Genomic DNA, 25,327 nt, shown 5'->3' with positions numbered 1-25,327 from the left:
ATCTTACCAATCAAGATTTCAAAGTAAAGTATACAAGTGTCCTAGCAACCAAGTAGGTTCAACAATACCATTAAAATATGCAGCAGATATTGGACCACGTTTAAGAATGTAACACTTCGGGAAAAATTGCTTAACATTTTTTCTAACTTCTAAAATATAATCTAATAGAATAGCAAGTTTGAAGTATGATAAATTTCTCAATTTTGATTTCTATATAATCATATAACCTCAAGCTCTTGCTTCTGCTTGAAATGGTCTGCCTGCCTGATTTATCTTTCTTCCTTTCCATTTTTTAAAACCCACTCTGAATACCATTCCCATCATGATGCCTTCTCTGAAACCTGCAACCCATTTGACACTTTTCATTTGCAAACTCCTTTTTTTTCACAGTTTATATACCTCAGTATTTGTCCATTTTACTATATATTTATCATTTGCTTTCCAGGTGCAATGTTCATGCATATACTGGCTTCTCAACCTCAGTTTACAAAACTTTTGTGGCAAAACAAACATTTTGTGAACAGCTATCAGAGACACGTATGGTACTAGGTATCTTTCACAAAGGTGAGAACTGAATGACATAATTCCATTCAATGGACAGCCCTGTAATTGAGGAAACTTAGGTTCCATGAGGTTTAATGACCTGTCTGATAAGCAGCAGAGCTAGGATTAAAATCCAAGACTAACTTGAAATTCAGAATTTTTTCTAGAATACCATTGCCATATTTGCAGCTCATAAAGCAAGGGATCATATTATTCTACTTCATTTGTACTCTAAAGTAGATGCTCTCAAATGTGTTATTGTAACCAGCATAAAGTATGGCATAAATAATTTTTAAAAATTTGAGCAGATTCCAGTGTTTCTGTATAATAAGACCACATCCCCTCACTTGCATTCTAATACAATTTCCTGAGCAGGAGAAAGTGATAGCTATAGCTAGCACACAATTCTCATAACTTACAGCCCATTGTATCTTTGTCGCAGCCAGAGTGAGTAGTGACTAAAAATAATGTATCATCAAGAAAGTTGTGTTATTTTACTTTCTTGGAAATGTGTTTGGGTCTGGTCAAATTTGGGACCATCCTTATAAATGTATAAATAATGTAAATTATCATCTGTCCTGTATTTTAATTGACAGAAAAAAGGAAGTTAGCACATTTCTAAGAACATGTACTACCTCTAATATAACTACTGATTACTTCCAGTTTTCCCCCAAAAAAGTAATTTTAGAAAGGAAAGAAATTTTAAAATACCAAAGAAATAGAAAGGAGTATATTATGTGTAGATGTTTTTTTAGTATATGTATGTTGGCTGCAGTGGCCTTGTCGTACTTTGAGCATAGGGGGTGGCAAATATTGGTTTTCCCTAATATTCTGTTTTCACAAGAACTACACTTAAGCCACCTCAGAGAAATGTGAATTAAAAAAAAAAACCTTTTCTTCTGAAATAATTACAGACTCACAGGAAGTTGCAAAAGTAGTACAAAGAGACTCATAACCCTTCACTCAGTGTCTCCTAATGATGACATCTTATATAGCTGTAGTTGAATATCAAGACCAAAAATGTACACTGGCACATTACTATTAACCAGACTACAGAACTAATTTAATTTTTATCATACTTAAATATGTATTCATGTATGTGTGTGGTTTCTATGTATTGCCTATATGGTCCTATGCCATTTTAACCCATCTTTAGATCCATGTAACCATCACCACAGTCAAGATACAGAACTACTCCATCACAACAAGAAATCTCTTATGCTACCTCTTTATAATCACTCCCATCCCACCTTGCCCCACACCTAAATCCCTGTCCTCTGGCAACCACTAATCTGTGCTTTAACTCTATAGTCTAGTCATTTTGAGAATTTTATATTATATTATATATATATATATATATATATATATATATATATATAAAATATGGAATCATATAGTTCATAATCTTTTGAGACTGACCTTTTTCTTCACTCAGGGTTTATCAAGGATGATGCATGTATCACCAGCTTATTTTTAAAGATTTATTTATTTGAGAGAGGGAAAAAGTATGCACATGTACGGAGGGGAGGGACAGAGGGAGAGAGAGAGTCTTTAGCAGACTCTGTGCCAAGCATGGAGCCCAACATGGGGCTCAATCTCATGACCCTCATATCATGACCTAAGCTGAAACCAAGAGTCTGATGTTTAACCAGCTGTATCACGCAGGTACCCCTCAATAGCTCATTTTTTATAGCTAAGTACTATTCCACAGATGTACCAAGTTTATTCATCCCTAAATGACATTTTGGTTGTTTGTAGTTTTGGACTATAAATAAAAAGATGCTGTAGAAACTTTCATACAGGTGGTCATAAGTTTTCATTTCTCTGGGATAAATTCCCATGGGTAATTTAAAAATCATATGGTAAGTCTATACTGAACTTTTTAGGAAACTGCCATACTCTTTCTGAGTGGCTATACCATTTTATATTCCCACCACCAGTAAAGTATGAGTGATCCAATTCCTCAGCATCCTCACCAACATTTGATATCATTACTATTTTTTTATTTTGAAGCCAATTTTTTAAGCAGGCTCCACAATGGGGAGCCTGAATCATGTCCCTGAGTCCAAGACCTGAGCTGAGATCTAGAGTCAGATGCTCAACAGACTAAGCCACCCGGCATCCTTTTATTTTGAAACTATTTTAGTAAGTGTATAGTGATATCTTGTAGTTTAAATTTGGGTTTCCCTAACAGCAATGATGTTTTCATATTTCATATTCTTTTCATATTCTGATTTTCCACCCATATATCCTCTTTAGTTAAATATCTGTTCGTGTGTTTTGCAAATGTTGTAACTAGACTGGTTTTTTGCTTTTGTTTTTTTATATTGAGTTTAAGAGTTCTCTCTATATTTTCTAGATATAGAGGCCTGCATTGGGTCTGTAATTCGCAAATATTTTCTAATGGTGTGTAGCTTGTCTTTTATCCTGTTGAGGAGCCTAAACTCCTACCCCATCTAGCAGCCATGAGGAGTCCCTTGCTTTAGGAGTCAATGGAGACCAAGGTGAGAACCTAGACTTTTAACCCCACCTGAAGTAATGAGGCAGCAGCCCATCCCCACTGGAACAGTATCATAGGAGGTCTGCTAAACAAAAGATTTTTTAAAAAGCCAGAGTCTCATACCATAATACTCAAAATATCCAAAGTTCCAATAAAAAGTCACTCAGTATACCAAGGACTACTAAGACATCAACTTGAAATAAAAGAATACAATCAACACACACAAATGTTAGAAATACCTGATGAGGTTTTCAGAACAAAAGTGCTTCAAGGAGCATTTATGAACACGTTTCAAACAACAAAAAATACAATGTCTCAGCAGATAAAGAGGACATAAAGAACCAAACGAAAAATCCAGAACCAAAAAATATAATGACTGATTAAAAAAATCTGAATGTATGGGCTCTATGAAGAATGGAGAGGACAAAGGAAAGAAATCAGTCAACTTGAAAACAGAACAATAGGGGCGCCTGGGTGGCTCAGTTGGTTGGACGACTGCCTTCGGCTCAGGTCATGATCCTGGAGTCCCGGGATCGAGTCCCGCATCAGGCTCCCAGCTCCATGGGGAGTCTGCTTCTCCCTCTGACCTCCTCACTCATGTTCTCTCTCACTGTCTCTCTCTCACTGTCTCTCTCTCAAATAAATAAATAAAATCTTTAAAAAAAAAAAAAAAAAAAAAGAAAACAGAACAATAAAATTTATTGAATATGAACAACAGAGAGAAAACACTAAAAAGGGGGGAGAGGGCACAAGACTCTGGGATCTATGGGACTATAAAATAAAGATCTATCACTCCTCTTTAGAGTCTCAGAAGATAAGAAGAGAAAATCTGAGGCTGGAAAGAGTATTTCAATAAATAATGACTAAAAATTCCCTAAATCTGGCAAAAGACATAAACTTACAGATTCAAGAAGATAAGTAACCCCCGATTAGGGAAAACCCAAAAAAATTCACATAAAGGCACATTATAATTAGCATTCCAAAAGCTAAAGACAAATTTAAAAATCTTAAAAGCAGCCAGATAGAAACAATACATTATGTATAAGGGGAAAACAATTTGAAGAAACCAGATTTCCAGGGAGGCCAGCAGGAAGTGGCACAGTTTTCAAGTGGTAAAAGTAATGAACTGTCAATTTAGAATCCTGTAATCAGCAAAATTAGCCTTCAGAAATGAAAGGAATATCAAGACCCTTTCAGGTTAAGGAAAACTAAAAATTAGTCATTAGCAGACCTCCTCTAAAAGAACTTCTAAAGGAAACTCTTCATACACATGGGAAATGGTAGCAGATGGAAACGTGGAACGTCAGAAATGAAGGAAAAGCAACAGAAATAGTAAATATCTGTGCAAATATAGTAGCCTATTCTCTTAAGTTCTTTAAAATATGTTTGATGGACAAAAGCAAAAGTTAAATCATTGACTGATGGAGTTTTCACTGTATACAGATGTAATACACAAGATAACCTATAAATATAAATGGGAAGGTAAAGGGACTTAAAGAGTAGTAATAATTTTACATTTCACTTGACATAGTAAAATACTGATTCTAAGGAAGCTATGAGAAGTTCAGTATCAATATTGTAATTCCTAAAGCAACTACAAAAAAATTATAGAAGTACATAGATTAAAAGGCACAATAGATAAAGTAAAATGGGATAGTAAAACATGCTTAAATAACACAAAAGATGAAAGGAAAGATGAAATGGAGTAATGAAAGATGAAACTGGCACAAAACAAATAATAAAATGGTAGGCCAAACTCCAAATTTCTCAATAATTATAAATATAATGATCAACAAATTATAACCAATATAAGCAAATAATTATTAATATATCAATATAGTAATGAGCCAACATTTTAAAAAACTACAATACCCCAGTGCCTGGGTGGCTCAGTCAGTTAAGCATCTGCCCTCAGTTCAGGTCATGATCCTAGGATCCTGAGACTGAGTTCCACATCAGGCTCCCTGCTCAGCGGGGAGTCTGCTGCTTCCTCTCCCTCTGCCCCTCCCCCTGTTCGTACTCTCTCACTTTCAAATAAATAAATAAAATCTTTAAAAAAATTAAAATAACCCTCCACCAAAAAAATCTTGAAGTACAAACCTAACCCATGATTTCTCAACCTTCAGCACTACATTCTGTCTTAGATAATTCTTTCTTATGAGAAGAGACATTCTGTACATTTTAGGATGTTTAGCAGTGTCCTTAATGTCTACCTACTATATGCTAGTGGCACCCTCATCCCCAACTGTAACCATCAAAAATGTCTCCAGATAGTGCCAAATGTCCCCTGAAAGGCAAAGTCACCCCTGGTTGGAAACCAATGGTCTAATCAAACATGTTCAGTGTCTTTATGATAAAGCTACAAGTGCAGATGAAATAAACAAGACCTAAGTAAGTGAAGAGATATTCTATGTTCACTGACTGGACCACTCAATGTAGCAGGGATGTCAATTCTCCCAGTTGCTCTAGAGATTTAATAAAAATCCATTTAAAAATCCTATAAGGCTTCTTTGTAGCTATAGACAAGATCATTCTAAAATTAATGAACAAAGAAACTAGAACAGTCAAAAAAATTTTTAAAAGAAAAACTTTGAAAGAATCAAATTATCTATCTCAATAAAGTCAAGGTGGTGTGGATGAATGGACAGACAGATACATATAGATCAACAGACAAGAACGAAGTCCAGAAAAAGACACACACACACACACACACACACACACGTAGAGAGAATAATGACTCCCTAAAATCTCCATGTGCTAAGGTACTAATCTCCAGAACCTGGGAAGATGATACCTTACATAGCAAAACAAACTTTGCACATGATTAAACTAAAGAATATGAGCTGGGAAGAGTATTGTGAATTACCTAGGTGGGCCAAGTGTAATCAAAAGGGTTCTTATAAATCTTATAATAAGAGGGAGGTGGGAGGGGATCCAAAGTCAAGACAAAAGACATGACTATAGAGGCCATAAGTTAGAGTCAGAGAGAATGAAGATGCTGCAGGCTTTAAAATGGAGGGGGGGCAGCCACAAGTCAAGGCATGCCAATAGAAAAGGCAAGGAAATGGGTTTTTCCCCCAAGAGCCTCTAGAGGGAACACAGCCCTGACAAATGCTTTTATTCTGACCCAGGAGACCTAATTTTGGACTTCTGAACTTTACAAAATAATATATATGTGTGGTTTTAAGCTATCAAGTGTGAAAAGTTTTTACAACAGCAATAGGATACAAAGGAAATTCAAATAGGAGAGTATAGTGTTTATGTTAAGAACAAATGGACAAAACAATGAACCTCCAACTACACTGGATACAGTAATTAACTCAAAATGGAGCATAAACATAAATGTAAAAGATGAATATATAACTTTTAGAAGAAAACTCAGAAGAAAATCATAATGACCTTGAGTTAGGCAAAAAGTTCTTAGACATAATAACTAAAACATAATCCATAAAGGAAAAAAATAATAAACTGGAACCTATCAAAATTAAAAACTCTTGTTCTATATAAAACACTATTAAGGGAATTTTTAAAAAAGCTACAGATGGGAGAAAATTTTTGCAAATTACATATCTGAGAAAGGTCTCATATCCAGAATGTATAAATAACTCACTGAATAGTAAAAACAAAAGCCTAACTAAAAATGGACAAAACTTGAACAGACACTTCACCAAAGTGCATAGGTGGCTGGCAACTAAGCATATGCAAGGATATTCAATATAATTAGCCATTAGGAAAACGTATATTGAAACCACGAGACATCACTAAATGCTTGACAATATCATGTGTTGGCAAAGAAGTAAAGCAACTGGAACTCTCATCACTGCTGTTAGGAAGACAAAAATAACCATTCTGTAAAACAGTCCAGTGGTTTCTTATAGAGTTAAAAATACACCAACCATAACCTAGAAATTACACTCTTAGATATTTATCCTAGAGAAATGAAAACTCAGGTTCATACAAACACCCATATTTAAGTGCTTACAGTCACTCTAGTTATAATTGCCAAAAGGTGGAAAGAAACCAAATGTCTACCAGTAGGTAAATAGAGTACATCCATACTACAGCACCTCAGCAATAAAAAGAAAAATGAACTATTGATAGACTTAATGAATTGGATGAATGACAAAGACATTATGTTGTGTGAGAAGAGCCAGCTCAAACAGTTATATCCTGTATGATTCTATTTATATGGTATTCTCAAAATGACAAAATTATAATGATAGAAGGCAAATCAGTAGTATCCAGCAGTTAGGGGTCTGAAGAGGATATATCCACAAAGGGGTTACACAATAGTAGCACATTTTTGTATCCTGACTATGGCAGTGATTACATGAATATATTCATGTATTAAAAATCATAAGAGTACACTTTACTGCATGTATATTAAAAGCAAAATTTAAAAAATAAAGCCAGTGTCTCAGGCCACACCAGACTTGGCTTCCTAGAGGCTGGAGAGGTCTAAAATAAGGCTAGATGTTGATGTATTTCAATCAAAAATGACTCAGTATGGAATTTAATCCCACTGTTGTTTTCTAAAAATTAAGAAACTGTTTTCACTGGATTATAATCATGGGACAGAAGTTATGTTTCATCTATAACTGCAATGTGCCCATTAATTTAAGTACAAGAGAAATAAAAGGACTTACTACACAATTTTTTTTCTTTCCTAGATCAAAAGTTTATATCACATATATAAATAATCTAAATTCTTGAATTTTTAGGACTGGTATATAATTAAGGAATTGAATCTGTTTAACTTTAACTTGGAAATGCACAGCTTGGGACATTAAATTAAATAATGGAATTAAGGAAAAAGTACAATCACCATCAAGGACAACCAAAAGTATGCTGTATCTATATGATGCCAAATTTACTGGTCCATATGATCAGTTTGCTGAGGATCTCAAATTCTAGATTTTAAAGTGACTTTTCCCTTCTTGGTTATGAAAGTATTGTCTAAGTCATCTGAAGAACGCAATTCTTCCAGACCCTTTTAATACCTAAATTTCTCAAAAATTAATCCCTTTCACAGCAGTCTCTGATAATTAAGGACTCTATAACTAGTGCTGCCAAGAAGGGCCCAATATACATGAAGAGGTAAAAGAGAATTTTGTTTGTTCATCTCTCGAGTCTCAAAAAGATCAGAAGAAGAGAAAGAACATAATGGACAAGAGCACTAAAGGGAGATATTATTAGCAAGGCAAAATAAGGAGAAAAGAAAAGTAGACAATATATTCAATCTGTAAATACTATTCCTTCCAGAAAAGAGAGACAGAAGGAAAATTTTTGAACTCATTGTAGGAGGCCAACACTACACTAATACCAAAACCAGGCAGACATTATAAGAAAGGAAAACTCTAGACCACTATCTCTCATGATTACAGATAAAAAATTCTCACCAAAATATTACCAAATCAAATCCAATATTATATAAAAATAAATATATAACATGACCAAGTGGAATTCACTCCAGGTATGCATAGCTAGTTCAATATTAGAAAATCAATTAATGTAATCCATCCCATCAACAGACTAAAGAAAAAATAGCCCATGATATCAATAGAGGGAAAAAACCACTAGACAAAATCCAATACCTATTCATGATAAAAAAAAAAACTCTCAGCAAACTGGGAACAAAATAGAAAGAAACATCTTTATAGATCTTGGATATCAGCTCTTTGTCTGTAGTGTCAGACACATGAAAAAAAGTTCACCACCACTAGCCATCAGGGAAATTCAAGTCAAAACCACATTGAGATACCACCTTATTCCAGTCAGAATGGCAAAAATTGAAAAGGCAAGAAACAAATGTTGGAGAGGATGTGGAGAAAGAGGAACCCTCTTACACTACTGGTGGGAATGCAAGGTGGTACAGCACTTTGGAAAACAGTGTGGAAATTCCTCAAAAAATTAAAAATAGAGCTACTCTATGACCTAGCAATTATACTACTGGGTATTTACCCCAAAAATGAAAAGATGTAGTGAAAAGAAGGGCCCTAAGCACCCCAATGTTCATAGCAGCAACATCCACAATAGCCAAACTGTGGAAAGAGCTGAGATGCCCTTCAACAGATGAATGGATAAAGATGTGGTCCATATATACAATGGAATATCACTCAGCCATCAGAGAGGATGCATCAGCTTTGCATCAACATGGATGGAACTGGAGGAGATTATGCTCAGTGAAATAAGTCAAGCAGGAAAGTCAATTATCCGGGGGGAATCAGATGGGTAGACAAACCATGAGAATATGGATTCCAAGAAACAAACAGGGTTTTAGAGGGGAGAGGGGGATGGGTTAGCCTAGTGATGGCTATTAAGGAGGGCATATATTGCATGGAGCAGTGGGTGTTATATGCAAACAATGAATCTTGGAACACTACATCAAAAACTAATGACTAACATAACAATAAAAAAAATAAAACAAGAAAGAAACTTCTTCAACGAGATTAAAGACACCTACAACAAAACCCTGTAGCTAACAACATATTAAATGATGAGAAACTAGATGCTTTACCCCTAAATCTGGGAACAAAGCAAAATGCCCTCTCTTATCGCTCTTGTTCAACATGGTACTGGAAGTCCTAGGTAATGCAATAAGAAAAGGAAAGAGAAGACACACATGTTAGGAAAGAAGAAATAAAACTATTTTTGCAGATGATATGATTAGCTATGTAGAAAATCCTGAAGAAGTGACAACAACCAACAACAAAAAAAACCCCTCCTGAAACTAATAAGCAACTCTAGCAAGCTTGCCAGGATATGAGGTTAATATACAAAAGTCAACTGCTTTCCTATTTATCTCCAGTGAATAATACATGATTTGAAATAAAAAATTAAGACCACCTAAATTTGTACCCAAAATGATATAATTAGGTATAAATCTAATAAAGCATGTTCAAGATCTATATGAGGAAAACTGTAATACTCTGATGAAAGAAATCAAAAAGGAACTTAACAGATTCCATGTTCATGGATGGAATGACTCAATATTGTCAAGATGTCAGTTGTTCGTAAACTTGCTCTAAATATTCAATGTAGTCCCAATCAAAATCCCAGCTATTTGGTAGATATGGACAAACCAATTCTAAGCATTATAGAGACAAACACAAGACCCAGAATATCAAACACAATATTGGAAAACCACTGTCAGAGGGCTGACACTACTTGACTGCAAGACTTACCATAAAGCTGCAATAGTCAAGACAGTGTGGTGCTGGCAAAAGAATAAATAGACCAACAGAACAGAACAGAGTCCAGAAATAGAAAAATATACACGAATATATTCAACTGATGTTTAACAAAGGAGTAGAGGCAACCAAGTAGGGGGAAAAGTCTTTTCAAAAAGTGGTGCTAGAAGCTAGTGCAACCACTCTGGAAAACAGCATGGAGGTTCCTCAAAATGTTGAAAATAGAACTGCCCTATGACCCAGCAATTGCACTACTGGGTATTTACCCTAAAGATACAAACGTAGTGATCCGAAGGGGCACGTGCACCCGAATGTTTATAGCAGCAATGTCCACAATAGCCAAACTATGGAAAGAACCTAGATGTCCATCAACAGATGAATGGATAAAGAAGAGGTGGTGTGTGTGTGTGTGTGTGTGTGTGTGTGTGTGTACACACACACACATATATACAATGGAATACTATGCAGCCATCAAAAGAAACGAAATCTTGCCATTTGCGGCAACGTGGATGGAACTAGAGGGTATTATGCTTAGCGAAGTGAGTCAGTCGGAGAAAGACAACTATCATATGATCTCCCTGATATGAGGAAGTGGAGATGCAACATGGGGGGATTTGGGGGGTAGGAAAATGAAAACAAAGATGGGATCAGGAGGGAGACAAACCATAAGAAACTCTCAATCTCACAAAACAAACTGAGGGTTGCTGGGGGGAGGGGGGGTCGGAAGAGGGTGGTGGGGTTATGAACATTGGGGAGAGTATGTGCTAGGGTGAGTGCTGTGAAGTGTGTAAACCTGGTGATTCACAGACCTGTACCCCGGGGCTAAAAATACATTATATGTCTATTAAATAAATAAATAAATAAATGAATACGTCCAGCTTTGGTGGGCATTTTTTTTTAAAAGTCTTCCTGTTTTTTGTTTTTTTTTTTCTCTTCACATTGTTGCTTACCACTTATGCTATCAGTGTGCCTAAATGTGTCTTTATTCTCTTCTCAATTTACTGGGAGCTGAAAACCAAGCTTATGAGAAATATGCATTAAGAAAGAGCCAACAGGGTTCTGAGGAGATTGTTTTATAAAGTTCTTAATGCTTTGTTACAACTAATGATCCTGTATCTTACACTGGTTTCAGGAGTGAATTCCATTAAGTTGAGCCTCTTAAATCTGATCCACAGATAAACTGGGCATTACCATATAATTTCTGACTGCATAAAAGAGGTATGTAAATAAGGGTCCTTAAAGTTAATAATGCTCCCTCCAAAGTAGCTTTTATCAGCTCAAGTTTCATTATTAGAAAATGCCATACAATTTCTTAGTTACGCAACAAACAATGCATAATTTCTCCTATTCTTACCTTTGCACCACCCAAAAATCCCAAGGAAATGCCAACTCTAGCTCGTAGATCTGGCCTGTCTTTGGGCCACACATAAGAAACCATTGCTTTCATGATTTTCCGAGTATCAACATCTTTTAACTGTTGAGAGAGAGAGAAAACAAAGAAGTAAGTAACATGTCATTTCAAATATAACTGTATTTTAATAATGTAGAATTATGTACATATTTGAGAAAAATTTGGAAACATTATAAACTTAACTTTTTTTTATTTAAGTATAATTAATATACAGTTAACGCAATCCCTACCAAAATACCAAAACTGGAGGTTATCATAATCCCAGATTTCAAGATACACTACAAAGCTGTAGTAATTAAAATAGTATGGTACTGGCACAAAAACAGACACATAAATCAATGGAAGAAAACAGAGGTCCAGAAATAAACCCATACTTCTATGGTGGATTAATCTAAGACAAAGAAGGCAAGAATATACAATGGGGGAAAAAGATAGTCTCTCCAACACATGGTGCTGGGAAAATTGGGACAGTTACATACAAAAGAATGAAACTGAATTGCTTATACCATACACAAAAATAAATTCAAAATGGATAAAAGACCTAAATGTGAGACAGGAAACCATAAAGTTCCTACAAGAAAACATCAGCAGTAATTTCTTTGACATTAGCCACAGAAACGTTTTCCTAGATGTCTCTTCTGGCAAGGTAACAAAAGCAAAATTACTACACAAAAATAAAAAGCTTTTGCACAGTGAAGGAAACCATGAAAAAACCAAATTGATATGGGAAAAGATATTTGCAATCATTTTTATTCTGAATCTAAGGTCAGTATCTTTCAAGCTCAAACTATCCTGGAGAAAAAGAAACTATATAAAATGCTTTTTAAAAGTGACTTATATCCCTTAATTTTTTACTTCCAGCTACAGCCATTCTCATATTGTCAAAGAATTATTCAGTAAGAGCAAGAGGACATGTACTATACATTTATTTCCCATCTATTAAGCTATCAGTACATTACACAAAATGTAATCAACATTTCAATATTTCCATCTTTGTGGTCAAAATCTTTATATACTTTTGGTCTCTTTATCAATATGTTTATTTAAAATACTTTGGAGCCCTCAATCAAAACTCACGATAAAGTAGATAGAGTTCTAATGCAATGTTTAGGAAAGTAGGAGTCTTGGTATTAATTATAAAGCACAGAGGTTGGATTATTAAAAATTTCAACAAACACACAATTTGCCAGTCACGTTTAATCTGACCTAAATCATCTTACATTTTTCTTTCTCTCAAGTTTTGGACGCAACATGCCCATGAAATCTTTTTGTTTTAGTTTCAGCTTTTAGAGGCAAAATATTAAGAATCAAAACCACACTTGGTAAAGTCAAAATAAAATTAGTACATACACATTCCAAAACTACCAATAATCTCCATTCAAAAAATTGAATTATCTACATACTTTCTGGAATAGGTATTAAAAAAAAAACCCAAAAGTTAATCCTCATTGATGGTGAAGTTGCACTGAAATGGGCATTCTAACACAGTTAATGGGAAAGTAAACTGAAACAATCTATCTAGAAAGCATTTTGGTATCTACCATCAACTTTTAAAATAATTTGCCCTTTGTGTCAAGAATTCCATTTCTGGAAACTTATACTTTAAAAAATACTTAAGAATATGAGCCAAACTGAATCAATTTTACCTCATAAAAATTTCTTGAATCTATTTTCACTATCAACCTAATCAAAGCTATCGTCACCTCTCACCTAAAATACTTGCAACACCCTCCTAAATGATTTCTCTGTATCCACTCTGCTCCCTGTTCAATTAGTAAACCCTGCAATCAGGTATTATCATAGTTTAAAACCTTCCATTGAATCCTACCACTCTTAAAATGAAGATCAAAGTCCGTAACACTACTTGTGAGGCTCTGCTTGGCTTGATCCCTGACTACATCTCTAGTGATGTTTTATACCACTTTTCAGTGTCCATGCCATACTAGCTTTCTTTTCTTTTAGTGCCTCAAATATGCTATAAACCCTCCTGCCATAGGGCATTTACATTATGCCTTTCATTCTGTCTGGAATAATCTCTTTCTGTCCAACACCAACTCACTCTCCAACGTCTTCCAAATAGTTAACTGTCAGCTCAGGCAGCATTTCTTCAATGAAGTCTTCCCTAACCCCAGTCAGGATCCTTGGCTGTATTCTTTCATAGGAGAGTATTCCTCCTTTCAAAGCATCCAATTCGATTATAAACTACATATGCAGAAATGTGATTATTTGATTAATTATCTGCTCTCCTGTTAGAATTCCGTGAGTGGTAACTTCATTGTACCATTTAACCCAATATCAATACAGTGGTTAACACACAGTAGGTACTCTCAACAAGTATCCACTGAATAAAGGAATGAAAAATTTAGTTATAGGATCTTTATTCACATGCTGTATCAACAGGAAAAATTTGGAAACAGCCTAAATGATCAATAATGGAGAAATGTAAAAACAACTTACAGTGAATGTATACAACAAAGTATAGCCATTCAGAAATATATGTAGTGACACAGAAACATCTAAAGTGAAAAAAGCAGAGTACAAAACTTATTTTTCATGTTAAAAAAAGTGATGTGTGTATGAGTTTACACATGCAAACAAATGGGTCTGAAAGCAATACCCCCAAAAGTGTTAAAATAAGTAGCTGTGAATAGATGGAATCATTGATAATTTTTTACATTCTTTTTGCTTGCGTGTATTTTCTGTAGTTCATATATAAGAAAAAATCTAGTTCACCTTGAGAGAGTAAAGTTACACAATTTCATGCAGATTTATACAGCAAGGAATGGAGGAAATTGTTAAGATTTAAGAAACCCAGGGTAGATTTATATTATGGTTATTGCCCCCAAAGCTCAGCAAACTATTTTTCTAGCTTAAGTCTCAGTTTACTGAGTAAAGAGCAATAAAATAAATAAAACTGTTCATATTGTACTAAATACAGGACTACATTCTGGCTGCTTTAAAGATATAAGGTGGCAAAAACATGAAATGCCAAAAGTACAGTTGTTAATGTTTTATTTCATACACACAAATACTCATATATGCTCTCATAACCAGTAAGGTATTTCTAAAAATGGGAATAAGGCTATAATTTTAAAATTCACTTTTTCCAATCAAACTATTACTAAATAAATATAACTTAATGCATTACAACACAAATTGAAGCATTTCAACCATTTTCCCATTTCACAAGTTTTATCTGTCTTGTTTTTCTTGATGGAATAATGACAAAAAGGCCCTGTTTCTACATATCTTTCTAAACATTCTCTCCTATCAAAACCTTCTACAATAAACCCCAAATTTTTTCAATAAGGATACAGAAGTTATGGCTAAGAGCAAGAAAATTATTCTAGTTGGCTTAATAGTGCATAAAATGTCACCATTTCATTTAACAAAATGGGTTCTGAAGTTGTGTAATCATGCATTATGAATCCAGTCAGCTATAAAGTATATGACTTCAGTTTTACATTAGCTACACTAAAAAGTTTGAAAAGTATCTTTTTTTAAGTTGAGCCCAAATCAAAAAGGCATATTATTAGAGGCTGAGGCCCACTTTTATAGAATTTCAAACCAACTCATTCTTGCTGCACAAGAGTAAAATAATACTGGAGGTCTCAATACAGATCCTGAAAACACAAAACATCTTTTAAAATCACCAGAATCATCATACTGTGGATACCCACAACTCATACACTGGACAGACAATGGTAATCCCAAAAGACAAAAGGGTTATCTAAAGCCATGAGCCTGAGACCGAAATCAAAATCACCTTCATTTCAACCGACTTTTCATTTCAGATTTTCAGCATAGATACCCCTTTAAGATCACATTCTTAAAGAAAGGGTGGAAAATACAAGAAATGGTTAAGGAGGATGATAAGAAACTGGCTTTTCTGAAAACATACTGTGTAAGGAGTACTATAGGGAAAAAAAACACAATGATTTAAGGAAAGAAAGTTCCGTCTCAGGGGTCAAAATCCCTGAAGCGATCATATCATAATTTTTTATGTCATTAATTTTTATTTAAGCCTCACCTACATGTAAAAAGGAAACATGAAATTCCTTCATTTATGAACTATGGGGGCGCCTGGGTGGCTTAGTGGTTTAAGCCTCTGCCTTCGGCTCAGGGCATGATCTCAGGGTCCTGGGATTGAGCCCTGCATCGGGCTCTCTGCTCCGTAGGGAGCCTGCTTCTCCGTCTCTCTCTGCCTGCCTCTCTGCCTACTTGTGATCTCTCTCTGTCAAATAAATAAATAAAATCTTTTTAAAAAAATGAACTATGATGATGTATCATGATAACAAAATTTGAATGTTACAGAAATATCATTAAAGGGCTTATAAATGTAGAAGTGAATCTATCTTCCTCTTTGCTAACAATAAATACAATAAGACCTTCTTGCTATAGCTAAATAACTTCAAATTTAAACTGTGAACTGACATTTTAAGCCCTATTAAAACTAGTACTATGTTAGTATGAGGAATAAACATTTTTACAAAAGTCTCAAATATATACTGGAATTAGCTTGCCATAATAAAGGAAATCAATTGGATTCAGAAAGAAAACACAAAGGTAATAAAGGAAAGAATTCAAATAGGCTCCCTATACCTCTGTATGGTAACAAATTGTTATCTTTTGATAATATCAGAGAGCAGTCAAAGAGGAGATGAAAGTGAAAATAAGGTGGGCCGACAGAAAAAAAGCAGGTGCCACAAAAAGAAACCTGATATCAGAAATAATGCTCAATAAATATTTATTCAATTAATAAATTAATTTATCTATTCTTAAACACAGGAGGACAAATTATTACTTATATTCAGGAGATATACTTATTACTTGATTTATTAAGTCATCATAACTTCTGACAGGTTTTAAATTATTTGCTTATTTGGTAATAATATGTAGTTTCATAAGCCTTATGAGGCCGGGCAGGTAAAAGAAATAATGAAGGAATATCTACTTATATACAGGGAGCTGAAACAGCACAATCACAGCACGGTGGGCCAAAAACAAATGCATAAATAAAATGGGAAGCCTCTGACTCAACTGGGTATAAGTGGAAAGCCACAAACTGCACTGTTCATATGCAGTAGTACTGAATGCAACAGTATGACCCGAGAGAGAGATGTAGTCTCCAACAGCCATAAGTGCTGTAAGTGAATACCTATAACTAGTAACTATGTGGATAGTGCACAAAAAGGACAAAAAAAAAATCAAAGCACCTCTGGAGCAGCTCACTTGGTAGAATTTTAAGATACTGAAGAAAACTGCATATTAATAAGCTAAATACATGTTTTGTTTCTCAGGTCAGTAATTTTGTATCTTTCAGCAGAAAAGGTTGTCAAGCAAGAACAATTTTTTCCACCAAGAGTCCACTGCTTCCAAGGGTGTACAGTTCACTGGGTTCTGATAAGAAAATAAAAGAGTATGAAAAAAGAAAACGATCATTTGATAAAGGTAACAAAATCACTTTTTCTTTAACTGATATGGAATATACCTAAGAATTCTAGTTTAAAAGACATTCCTGTAGGATACCTGGGTGGCTCAGTCGGTTAAGTGTCTGCCTTTGGCTCAAGGTCGTGATCCCAGGGTTCTAGGATCAAGCCCTACATCGGACTCCCTGCTCAGTGGGAAGTCTTCTTCTTCCTCTGCCTGCCGCTTTCTCTTGCTTGTGTTCTCTCTCTCTGCCAAATAAATTTTTTAAAAAAAATCTTTTAAAAAAAGATATTCCTGAATTGAGGGGCACCTGCCTGGCTCAGTCAGTAGAGCATGTGACTCTTGATCTTGGGGTCACAAGTTTGAGCCCCATAGTGGGTGCAGAGATTACTTAAAAAAAAAAGACACTCTTGAATTCTAATAGCAAGAAATTTTCTAATCTTTGATCAAGGGACTAGTTAATAAAAACTACTTTGGGGGCAAAATCTGTGGTGAGGAAAAACAAAATATATACTAAAAACTTCGGGTTCAATTTGTTTTGTATAAATGTGCACTACAGACTGAATGTTTTCTCCCAAAAGAACCAATTTAGCAGCAGATAATTTGTAAGTAACCCAAGTGGACAGTGGAAACTGTCCAGAGAAGAGAATTGTTGTTTCACTCCAGGCTAAAGATAGCTAAGTACAATTAAAGGAATAAATTCAACCACTACTTCAATATTGTTAGAAATAACAGTGGTTTGATAAAAACTAGGTCAAAAGACAAGCAAGTTGAACAGATGTCTAATGGAAAAATCAAGAGTAACTGAAAATTTTTCCAATATTATTGGGGATATAAGTATATAGTATATTTATGGATGGGAGATGAAAGATATATTGTCAGGAAAAACTTTACTATTATTGTTACTTTCTCTATACCTTAAGGTTTCTTTTCTACACTCTGTTGGTCTAATACCACAAATGAAGAGTTTATCTAGCAGTGAAAAGGCCCTAAAACTAGCTTATGGTACATATGAGATGCATCGGTACCCATAAGTCAATTTAATAGCATAATAAAAAATATTACAAGCTGACTGATATTCACAATGGCCAGTTAGTCCCCTATCCCAAAGAGAAATCAACTGGGAAAATCAAATAAAGATCATAAGGCTGCATGATGATGAATAAAATCAGAGCTAGAAAACAGCCTCGGGATGCCTGGGTGGCTCAGTTGGTTAAGCGGCTGCCTTCGGCTCAGGTCATGATCCCAGCGTCCTGGGATGGAGTCCCACATCGGGCTCCTTGCTCAGCAGGAAGCCTACTTCTCCCTCTGCCTCTGCCTGCCACTCTGCCTGCCTGTGCTCACTCTCTCTGAAAAAAAAAAAAAAAAAAAAAAACACACACACACACAAACAAACAAAAACAGCCTCTCCAAGTCATCCAGGTATTCTTGTCCATTTGTCTAAGTGTCCACTCATCTTAACAAGCCTGGAAATTCATTATTCCATTATCTTCCTAAACCTCCAATTTTTAAAAATTCCACATTGCTGTTCTACTACTTTTGATTATATCAAGAGTTGTACAAAAGTTCTCTGACTGCTTGTAAGTGCTAATCTTTCTTTTAATACTACTAGCTTCTGACTATATCCAATAAGGATCTGTTGCTAAAATAAAAAAAGTATGTCAAGCAAAGTCTGGAAAGTCATCCTTATTTTAAGTTCTTCATTACTCATTTTATAATGAGCACAGAATGAACTAAATTTACTAATATATGATTTTTCAAAAACAGGACAGTAAAAAAGTTTAAACAGCAGTAGAGCACCAAAATTCTTCAAAAATCTGAAGATTCTATTATAAAACAAATAATTTCTTATATATGCATGCCGAAGCAAGCACTAAAACAAGTAATTTCTTAATTCGTCTCTTTTAAACAAGAGCTTCCAAATACTGAAACTGTCACTCTTTTTTCACAATCCCTTTCCCTACAGAAACTGGGTAAACAGGTGATTTAAATACCTTCTGAGCAGCATTATTAATTTTTATTAGTAGTGTTAAGAATACAAAAGTGGTGCAGCCCACTGTGGAAAACAGTATGGAGGTTCCTCAAAAAGTTAAAAATAGAACTACTTTGCCATCTGGCAATCTCACAACTGGCTATCTGCACAAGGAATATAATAAGCACACTAACTCAAAAGGATATATGCACCCATGCTTACAACAGTATTATTTAGAATAGCCGAGATATAGAAGTAGCCCAAGTGTCCATCAAGTGACAAATAAAGAAGATGTGATATGTATGTATGTATGTGTGTGTATACACACACACACACACACACACACACACACACACACACACACACACAAAATGTGGAATATTATTAAGCCATAAAAATGAAATCTTGCCATTTGCAATGACATGGACAGAGCTGGAGAGTATAATCCTAAGTGAAATAAATCAGAGAAAGACAAATACCCACATGATTCCAGTCATATTAAATTTAAGAAATAAAACAAGAAAAGGGAAAAAAATAGGAGGGAGAGAGAGAAAGTAAGAAATAGACTCTTAATTATAAAGAACTGATGGTTACCAGAGGGTAGATGGTTGGGGAAATGGGTTGAATAGGTGATGGGGATTAAAGAATGCACTTGTTGTGATGAGCACAGGGTGATATATGTGAAGCACTGAATCACTATATTGTACACTTGAAACACTGTGTTAACTCACTGGTTTAAAATAAAATTTTTAAAAAATAATATGGATAATTAAATAAATGGATGAGGTAAATGGAGGATTTATCAGGAAGCCACCAGGCATTCTAGGATCTTTCTAAACTTAGTATAGAGAAGGGGAAATGTTAACCTCAAAACACACACACACACACACACAAATTGCTTTTAAGTGTTAAGTCTAATTTACCTATTTATTTATATGATTGGATTATATAAAAAATAACCTCAACCAATGCTATTTTAAATAAAGAACTAAAATGTTTAGGTTGATAACCGTTTTTTGTTTTTAGAAAATCATGTAATTTTTTTGTTTGTTTTAAGCCCAAGAGAATGTCATCCCTATAACCATGGTCAATTCATAAGGTTCTGTATTAGAAAACCTATAGTTATATAAGTCAATGAAAATATTCCAGAACATAATAATCTTGAATGTGTGTGTGTGTTCTATGCAAGCATAATCATGTATAAGAATTTCCATTTACTTGTTATTCACTCTTACCCCTTCTTTTGGGTCTGTGTGGAGTCCTCCTCCTGCATGACCATGCCAACATGTCCTCTTTTCTATCACTGGCCAAGCCTGGAGACCCTAGTTGAAGATGATACCAAGTTGTTCATCAGCTATTACAGAATTTCGGATCTTTAAAACTCTGACTTAGCTTTATCTAATGTCCCATACAAATTCATAGGCATAACCTCTAGCTTAGCATAACAAAGCAAAACACCTTCACAATTAGCTTACAGATACACTTACACAAAGAATGTTGAAATATAACTAATACTCATACAGAAGTTACTTTCTCTAAATAGCTTCTGAAATATTTGAAAACTTACTACACTTCTACTTGATTTATACCAGCCTTCTTACTGTCATTTGCTATTATAGTACTATGTAATCCATTATTCTATCACTAGCAAGCAAAATGTGTCATACAATTAACTAATTATATTCTACTTGCTTTATATATGTATACATTTTTTGCTTTATTATTCATTTTACATAGCTGATTCTTTTCCTTATTCTTGCTTCTGTGTGTTTCTGTACAAGTATTTTTAATACTTCCTGTCTGTCTGTCATAGGCTACAGTAATATGCATACATGTTTTGTCTTTATTACATGGTAAATTTTTTGAAATTAAAGACAGTCTCTTTTATTCTTGTATTTCCCATTGCCTATACCAGTATCTTGCACATGAGCAGAGTAGATTTCAGTGCTTAATGAATTAGCTCATAGAACAGAGCTATCTAGGGGCGCCTGGGTGGCTCAGTGGTTAAGCCTCTGCCTTCGGCTCGGGTCATGATCTCAGTGTCCTGGGATCGAGCCCCGCAACGGCCTCTCTGCTCGGTGGGGAGCCTGCTTTCCCCCTTCTCTCTGCCTGCCTCTCTGCTTACTTGTGATCTCTGTCTGTCAAGTAAATAAATAAAATATTTAAAAAAAAAAAAAGAACAGAGCTATCTATAAATCTCCCAACTAGCCTTGAAAATATACAAACATCTTGCCTACTTTTAAGAAAGGTCTTAAGGGGGCGCCTGGGTTGTTCAGTGGGTAAAAGCCTCTGCCTTCGGCTGGGGTCATGGTCTCAGGGTCCTGGGATCAAGCCCCCGCATCGGGCTCTCTGCTCAGCGGGGAGCCTGCTTCCTCCCTTCTCTCTTCCTGCCTGCCTCTCTGCCTACTGTGATCTGTCAAATAAATAAATAAAATCTTACAAAAAAAAGAAAGGTCTTAAGACTGATTCTTAGACTAGATAAACATAAAAGTTTTACTGGAGAAAATAAAATAGTCATTTGAGAAAATAAAATAGTTAATATTTTAATAATAAAAGTAAAGATTAGGCTCAAAATTGAAGCCTGCTAATATTTAAAGGTTTTCCTCAATTAAAACATACTTAATGAAAAAATGCATATAGTAATTCTTCTTCAGCAGCCATAATAATAGTTAATGAATTAATGAAAGGCAAGCTCTTTACAAACACAAATGTGTATCAATGCCAAATCATAATAGCATGAGCTTTGGGCCAAGCCATGAAAATGGAATCACAAAAGGCAAAAGTGTATTCTTATTCACGCCAGTTGAGAACAAAAAAACAATTGCTATAAATGGGTTACTGATTCTTGGATCAACAATCTTAAAGCATTTTTAAAGGGAAAACATCAAAATATGAGTTTTAGTCTGACAATAACTTCTTGCAACATTTTTTTCAGAAAGACTAAGCAACAAATTATATCAAGGGGTCTGATGAATACCACACAAGATAATGAGGTCTTTGACAAAGCAAAAGATTAAAATGTAATTCACTTTTACAGCCTCTGCATAAATTAGAACAATGTCTTATACCTTGTAATGGCAAATAACTGCTAATCAAAAAGAAATAATAAAGGAAGTACTCAGGGTTTAGGCTATCTTCTAATTTTCTAGCTCTTTTCTATCTTGGAGAATTGCCTGTATAATTTTAGAGCACTAAGAAATTTTTAAGTTGTCTTTTACTTACATTAACAATGAAAAATAACCCTTATCAACAAATAAACTAAGTATGAGGCTCTAATAAGCTTAGAGTCCCTTGATACTCTCTGCCATCCGAACATCTTCAAAGGTAAAGGAACTCACTTACTTGAAAAGCTTACAGCAAATATTCCATATATCACATACAAATTACTGGGGAAAATTTAAGTGTCAATAAACTGCCATTACATTTATAAAAGCATTCTAAAAATGTTACTGTAGCTGGCACTGATCTCAAGAGAGTCTGACAGAGTTCTCCAGTAGAAAAACAATCAAGATATCTATCCCTGCTTCTACTAACAAGAACACAATTTCTCATTCATCTTTCAGTATTTAGAAAAAATAAAAAGTATTTAGAAAAAAATGAGAAACATAAAATATGTAGTATAAATTTTAAAGTGCTCAAAGGGCTTGCAATTTTTTTGAGTTATATGTGGAAGTATCTGCTCAATCTTACCTTGGTAACATCTAATATCTGTCTTGAGTTGCCTTTTCCCAGTCTCTGCCATATAGTATGTCTTAATGACTCTGGGATCTGTGGAGGAGAAAAAAAGGAGGAAAATTTTTCAGAATAAACAATTAATATTAAAAGATTTCCCCTAAAAAAAAAAGACTTCCTATATTCTCCTGTATACAACTGTTAGGTCAATCTGGTCATTGAAGGCGACTATTTCCTTCTTGACCTTCTGACTGGTTGATCTATTGACTGATGTAAGTGGGGTGTTGATGTTCTTTACTATTACTGTATTACTACCAATTTCTTCCTTTATGTCTTTTAATAGTTGCTTTATACATTTAGATGCTTCCATGATGGGTGCATATTTATAATTGTTATATTCTCAACCTGGATTGTTCCCTTTAGCAGTTCATAGTGTTCTACTTTGTATCTTGTTACAGTCTTTGTTTTAAAGAGTACTTTGTCCATTATAAGTATGGCTACCCAAGCTTTCCTTTCACTTCATTTGCATGATAAATGTTTTTCCATACCTTCACTATTAATCCACATGTCTTTATGTCTGAAAGGAGTCTCTTACAGGAAGCATACAGATGAGTCTTGCAATTTTGTCAATTCAGTCAGCCTATGTCTTTTAATTGAAGCATTCACTCCATTTATACTTAAATAAATTGACAGGTATGTACTTAATTGCCATTTTGTTATTTGTTTTACGGTTGTCTTGTAGGTCTTTTCTTGCTCTCTTCCCTTGTGGTTTGATGGTGTTCTTTAGTGTTATGCTTGGATTCTTTTCTTTTTATTTTTTGTGTATCTACTACAGGTTTGGGAATTGTGGTTACCATTAAGCTCATATATAACATCTAAAGTGTGTAGCAGTCTACATTCAGTTTGTAGTCACTTAAGATCAAACCCATTCTAAAAGTACTCAACTTTTTACCATCTCCACATTTTATGTGTATGATATCATACTTTACATCCTTTTGTCAATCCTTTAATTTTTGAATATATAACTGACTTGAATATTCTTATATTTAACCTCCATACTGGTTCTATAAGTTATTAATCTACTATTTTTATTTTATGTTTGCATTTACTTGTAAAATTTTTTGCTTTCATAATGTTCTTACTCCTGACTGTGGCCTTTTCTTTCCAATTAAAGAGTTCGCACTACTTTTCCTTAAAGGTCAGTGTAAAGGTTATGAATTCCTTCAATTTTTGTTTATCTGGGAAACACTTTATCTCTTCTTCTATCCTGAGTAATAACCTTGCTGGGTAAAGTATTCTTGGCTGCAGATTTTTTCCTTTCGACACTTTAAATACAGCATGCCACTTTCTTATTAACTGCAATATTTCCAAAGAGAAATCAGCTGATAGCCTTATGGAATATCCCACATGATATACGTAATATATATACAAAATTCCATCCAAAAATAGCACAATACACATTCGTTTTAAATGCTCATGGAATATTTTCAGGACAGACCACACCTAGGCCACAAAACAACTCTTGACAAATTCTAAAAGACTGAAGTCATTATCATGCATGTTTTCTGACCATAATGGTATGAACGAGGAGGAATTAGTTAGAAGAACAATTTGAAAAGAATACAAACACATGGAGGCTAAATAACATGGTACTAAACAAGGAATGGGTCAACTAAGAAATCAAAGAGAAATTAAAAAAAACACATGGAGATAAAGAAAAATGAATACACAAGAGTATAAAATCTTTGAGAGGAAAAAAGCTGTGCTAAGAGGAAAGCTTATAGCAATAGAGACCTACTTCAAGAACCAAGAAAAATCTAAAAAAATCAACCTAAAGGAGTTATAAAAAGAAAACTACGCAAAGCCCAAAGCAAAATAGACTATAAAAAAAAATAGAACAGATCAATGAAACCAGGAACTATTTCTATAAGATAAAAAAAAAAATGATGAACCCTAGGACAGACTCATCAAGAAAAAAAGAGAAATGACTCAAATAAACAAAATCAGAACTTAAGGAGAAGTAACTGACACCACAGAAATACAGGATCACAAGAGAATAGTATGAAAACCTTGGGAAACAAGAACAGATAAAGTCCTAGAAACATATAACCTTCAAACACTGAATCAGAAAGAAAGAGAGGGAGGAGCAAGATGGTGGAGGAGCAGGAGACCTAAATATCATCGGGTCCTAGGAGTTCAGCTAGTTAGTTATGAAACCATTCTGAACACCTACAAACTCAACATGAAATCAAAGAGAAGAAGAGCAGCAATTCTAGAAACAGAAAAGCAACCAGTTTCTGGAAGGTAGGACATGTGGAAAAGTGAATGTGAGGTGATGTACAGGAAGACAAACCACGGTACAGAGGCCAGCTCCTGGCAAGGAGTAGATCAACAAAGCACAAAACTGGAACTTATAGATGTCTGCTCCACAGAGGGACATTGCTCCAGAGGCTAAGCAAGGAGGTGTAGCTCTCACAGGGACAGTGTGGTCTCAGGAACAACAGGGTCAGAAAAAGACCAGGGGTGTGTGTCTGAGGCAGAGCTCCCAGGTATCAGAGTGGAAAAGCCAGCTGTAGAAACGGAGTCAAGAAGTGGGCTCTTAGCTTGGG

The 25,327-nt window shown here is 34.8% G+C and overlaps 2 protein-coding genes across 4 annotated transcripts in view; both read right to left on the bottom strand.

Annotated features, from left to right (window-relative positions):
* The window catches only part of ZDHHC15 (zDHHC palmitoyltransferase 15), a 1,212,570-nt gene that overhangs the window by 824,169 nt on the left and 363,074 nt on the right, over positions 1–25,327 (bottom strand). The window lies entirely within an intron of this gene.
* The window catches only part of ABCB7 (ATP binding cassette subfamily B member 7), a gene marked incomplete at its 5' end in the record, with an annotated part of 170,507 nt that overhangs the window by 43,454 nt on the left and 101,726 nt on the right, over positions 1–25,327 (bottom strand). The window contains 3 exons of the mRNA XM_082716518.1: positions 11,588–11,707; positions 20,282–20,368; positions 22,737–22,814. Of these exons, the coding sequence (XP_082572644.1) occupies positions 11,588–11,707; positions 20,282–20,368; positions 22,737–22,814 (285 nt within the window). The remainder of the gene's footprint in view (positions 1–11,587; positions 11,708–20,281; positions 20,369–22,736; positions 22,815–25,327) is intronic.

The sequence above is a fragment of the Mustela nivalis genome (assembly GCF_964662115.1).
Source record: "Mustela nivalis genome assembly, chromosome: X".
NCBI lineage: Eukaryota > Metazoa > Chordata > Mammalia > Carnivora > Mustelidae > Mustela > Mustela nivalis.
The sequence above is the reverse complement of the archived record's forward strand: the minus strand, read 5'-3'. Positions and strand labels throughout refer to the sequence as shown.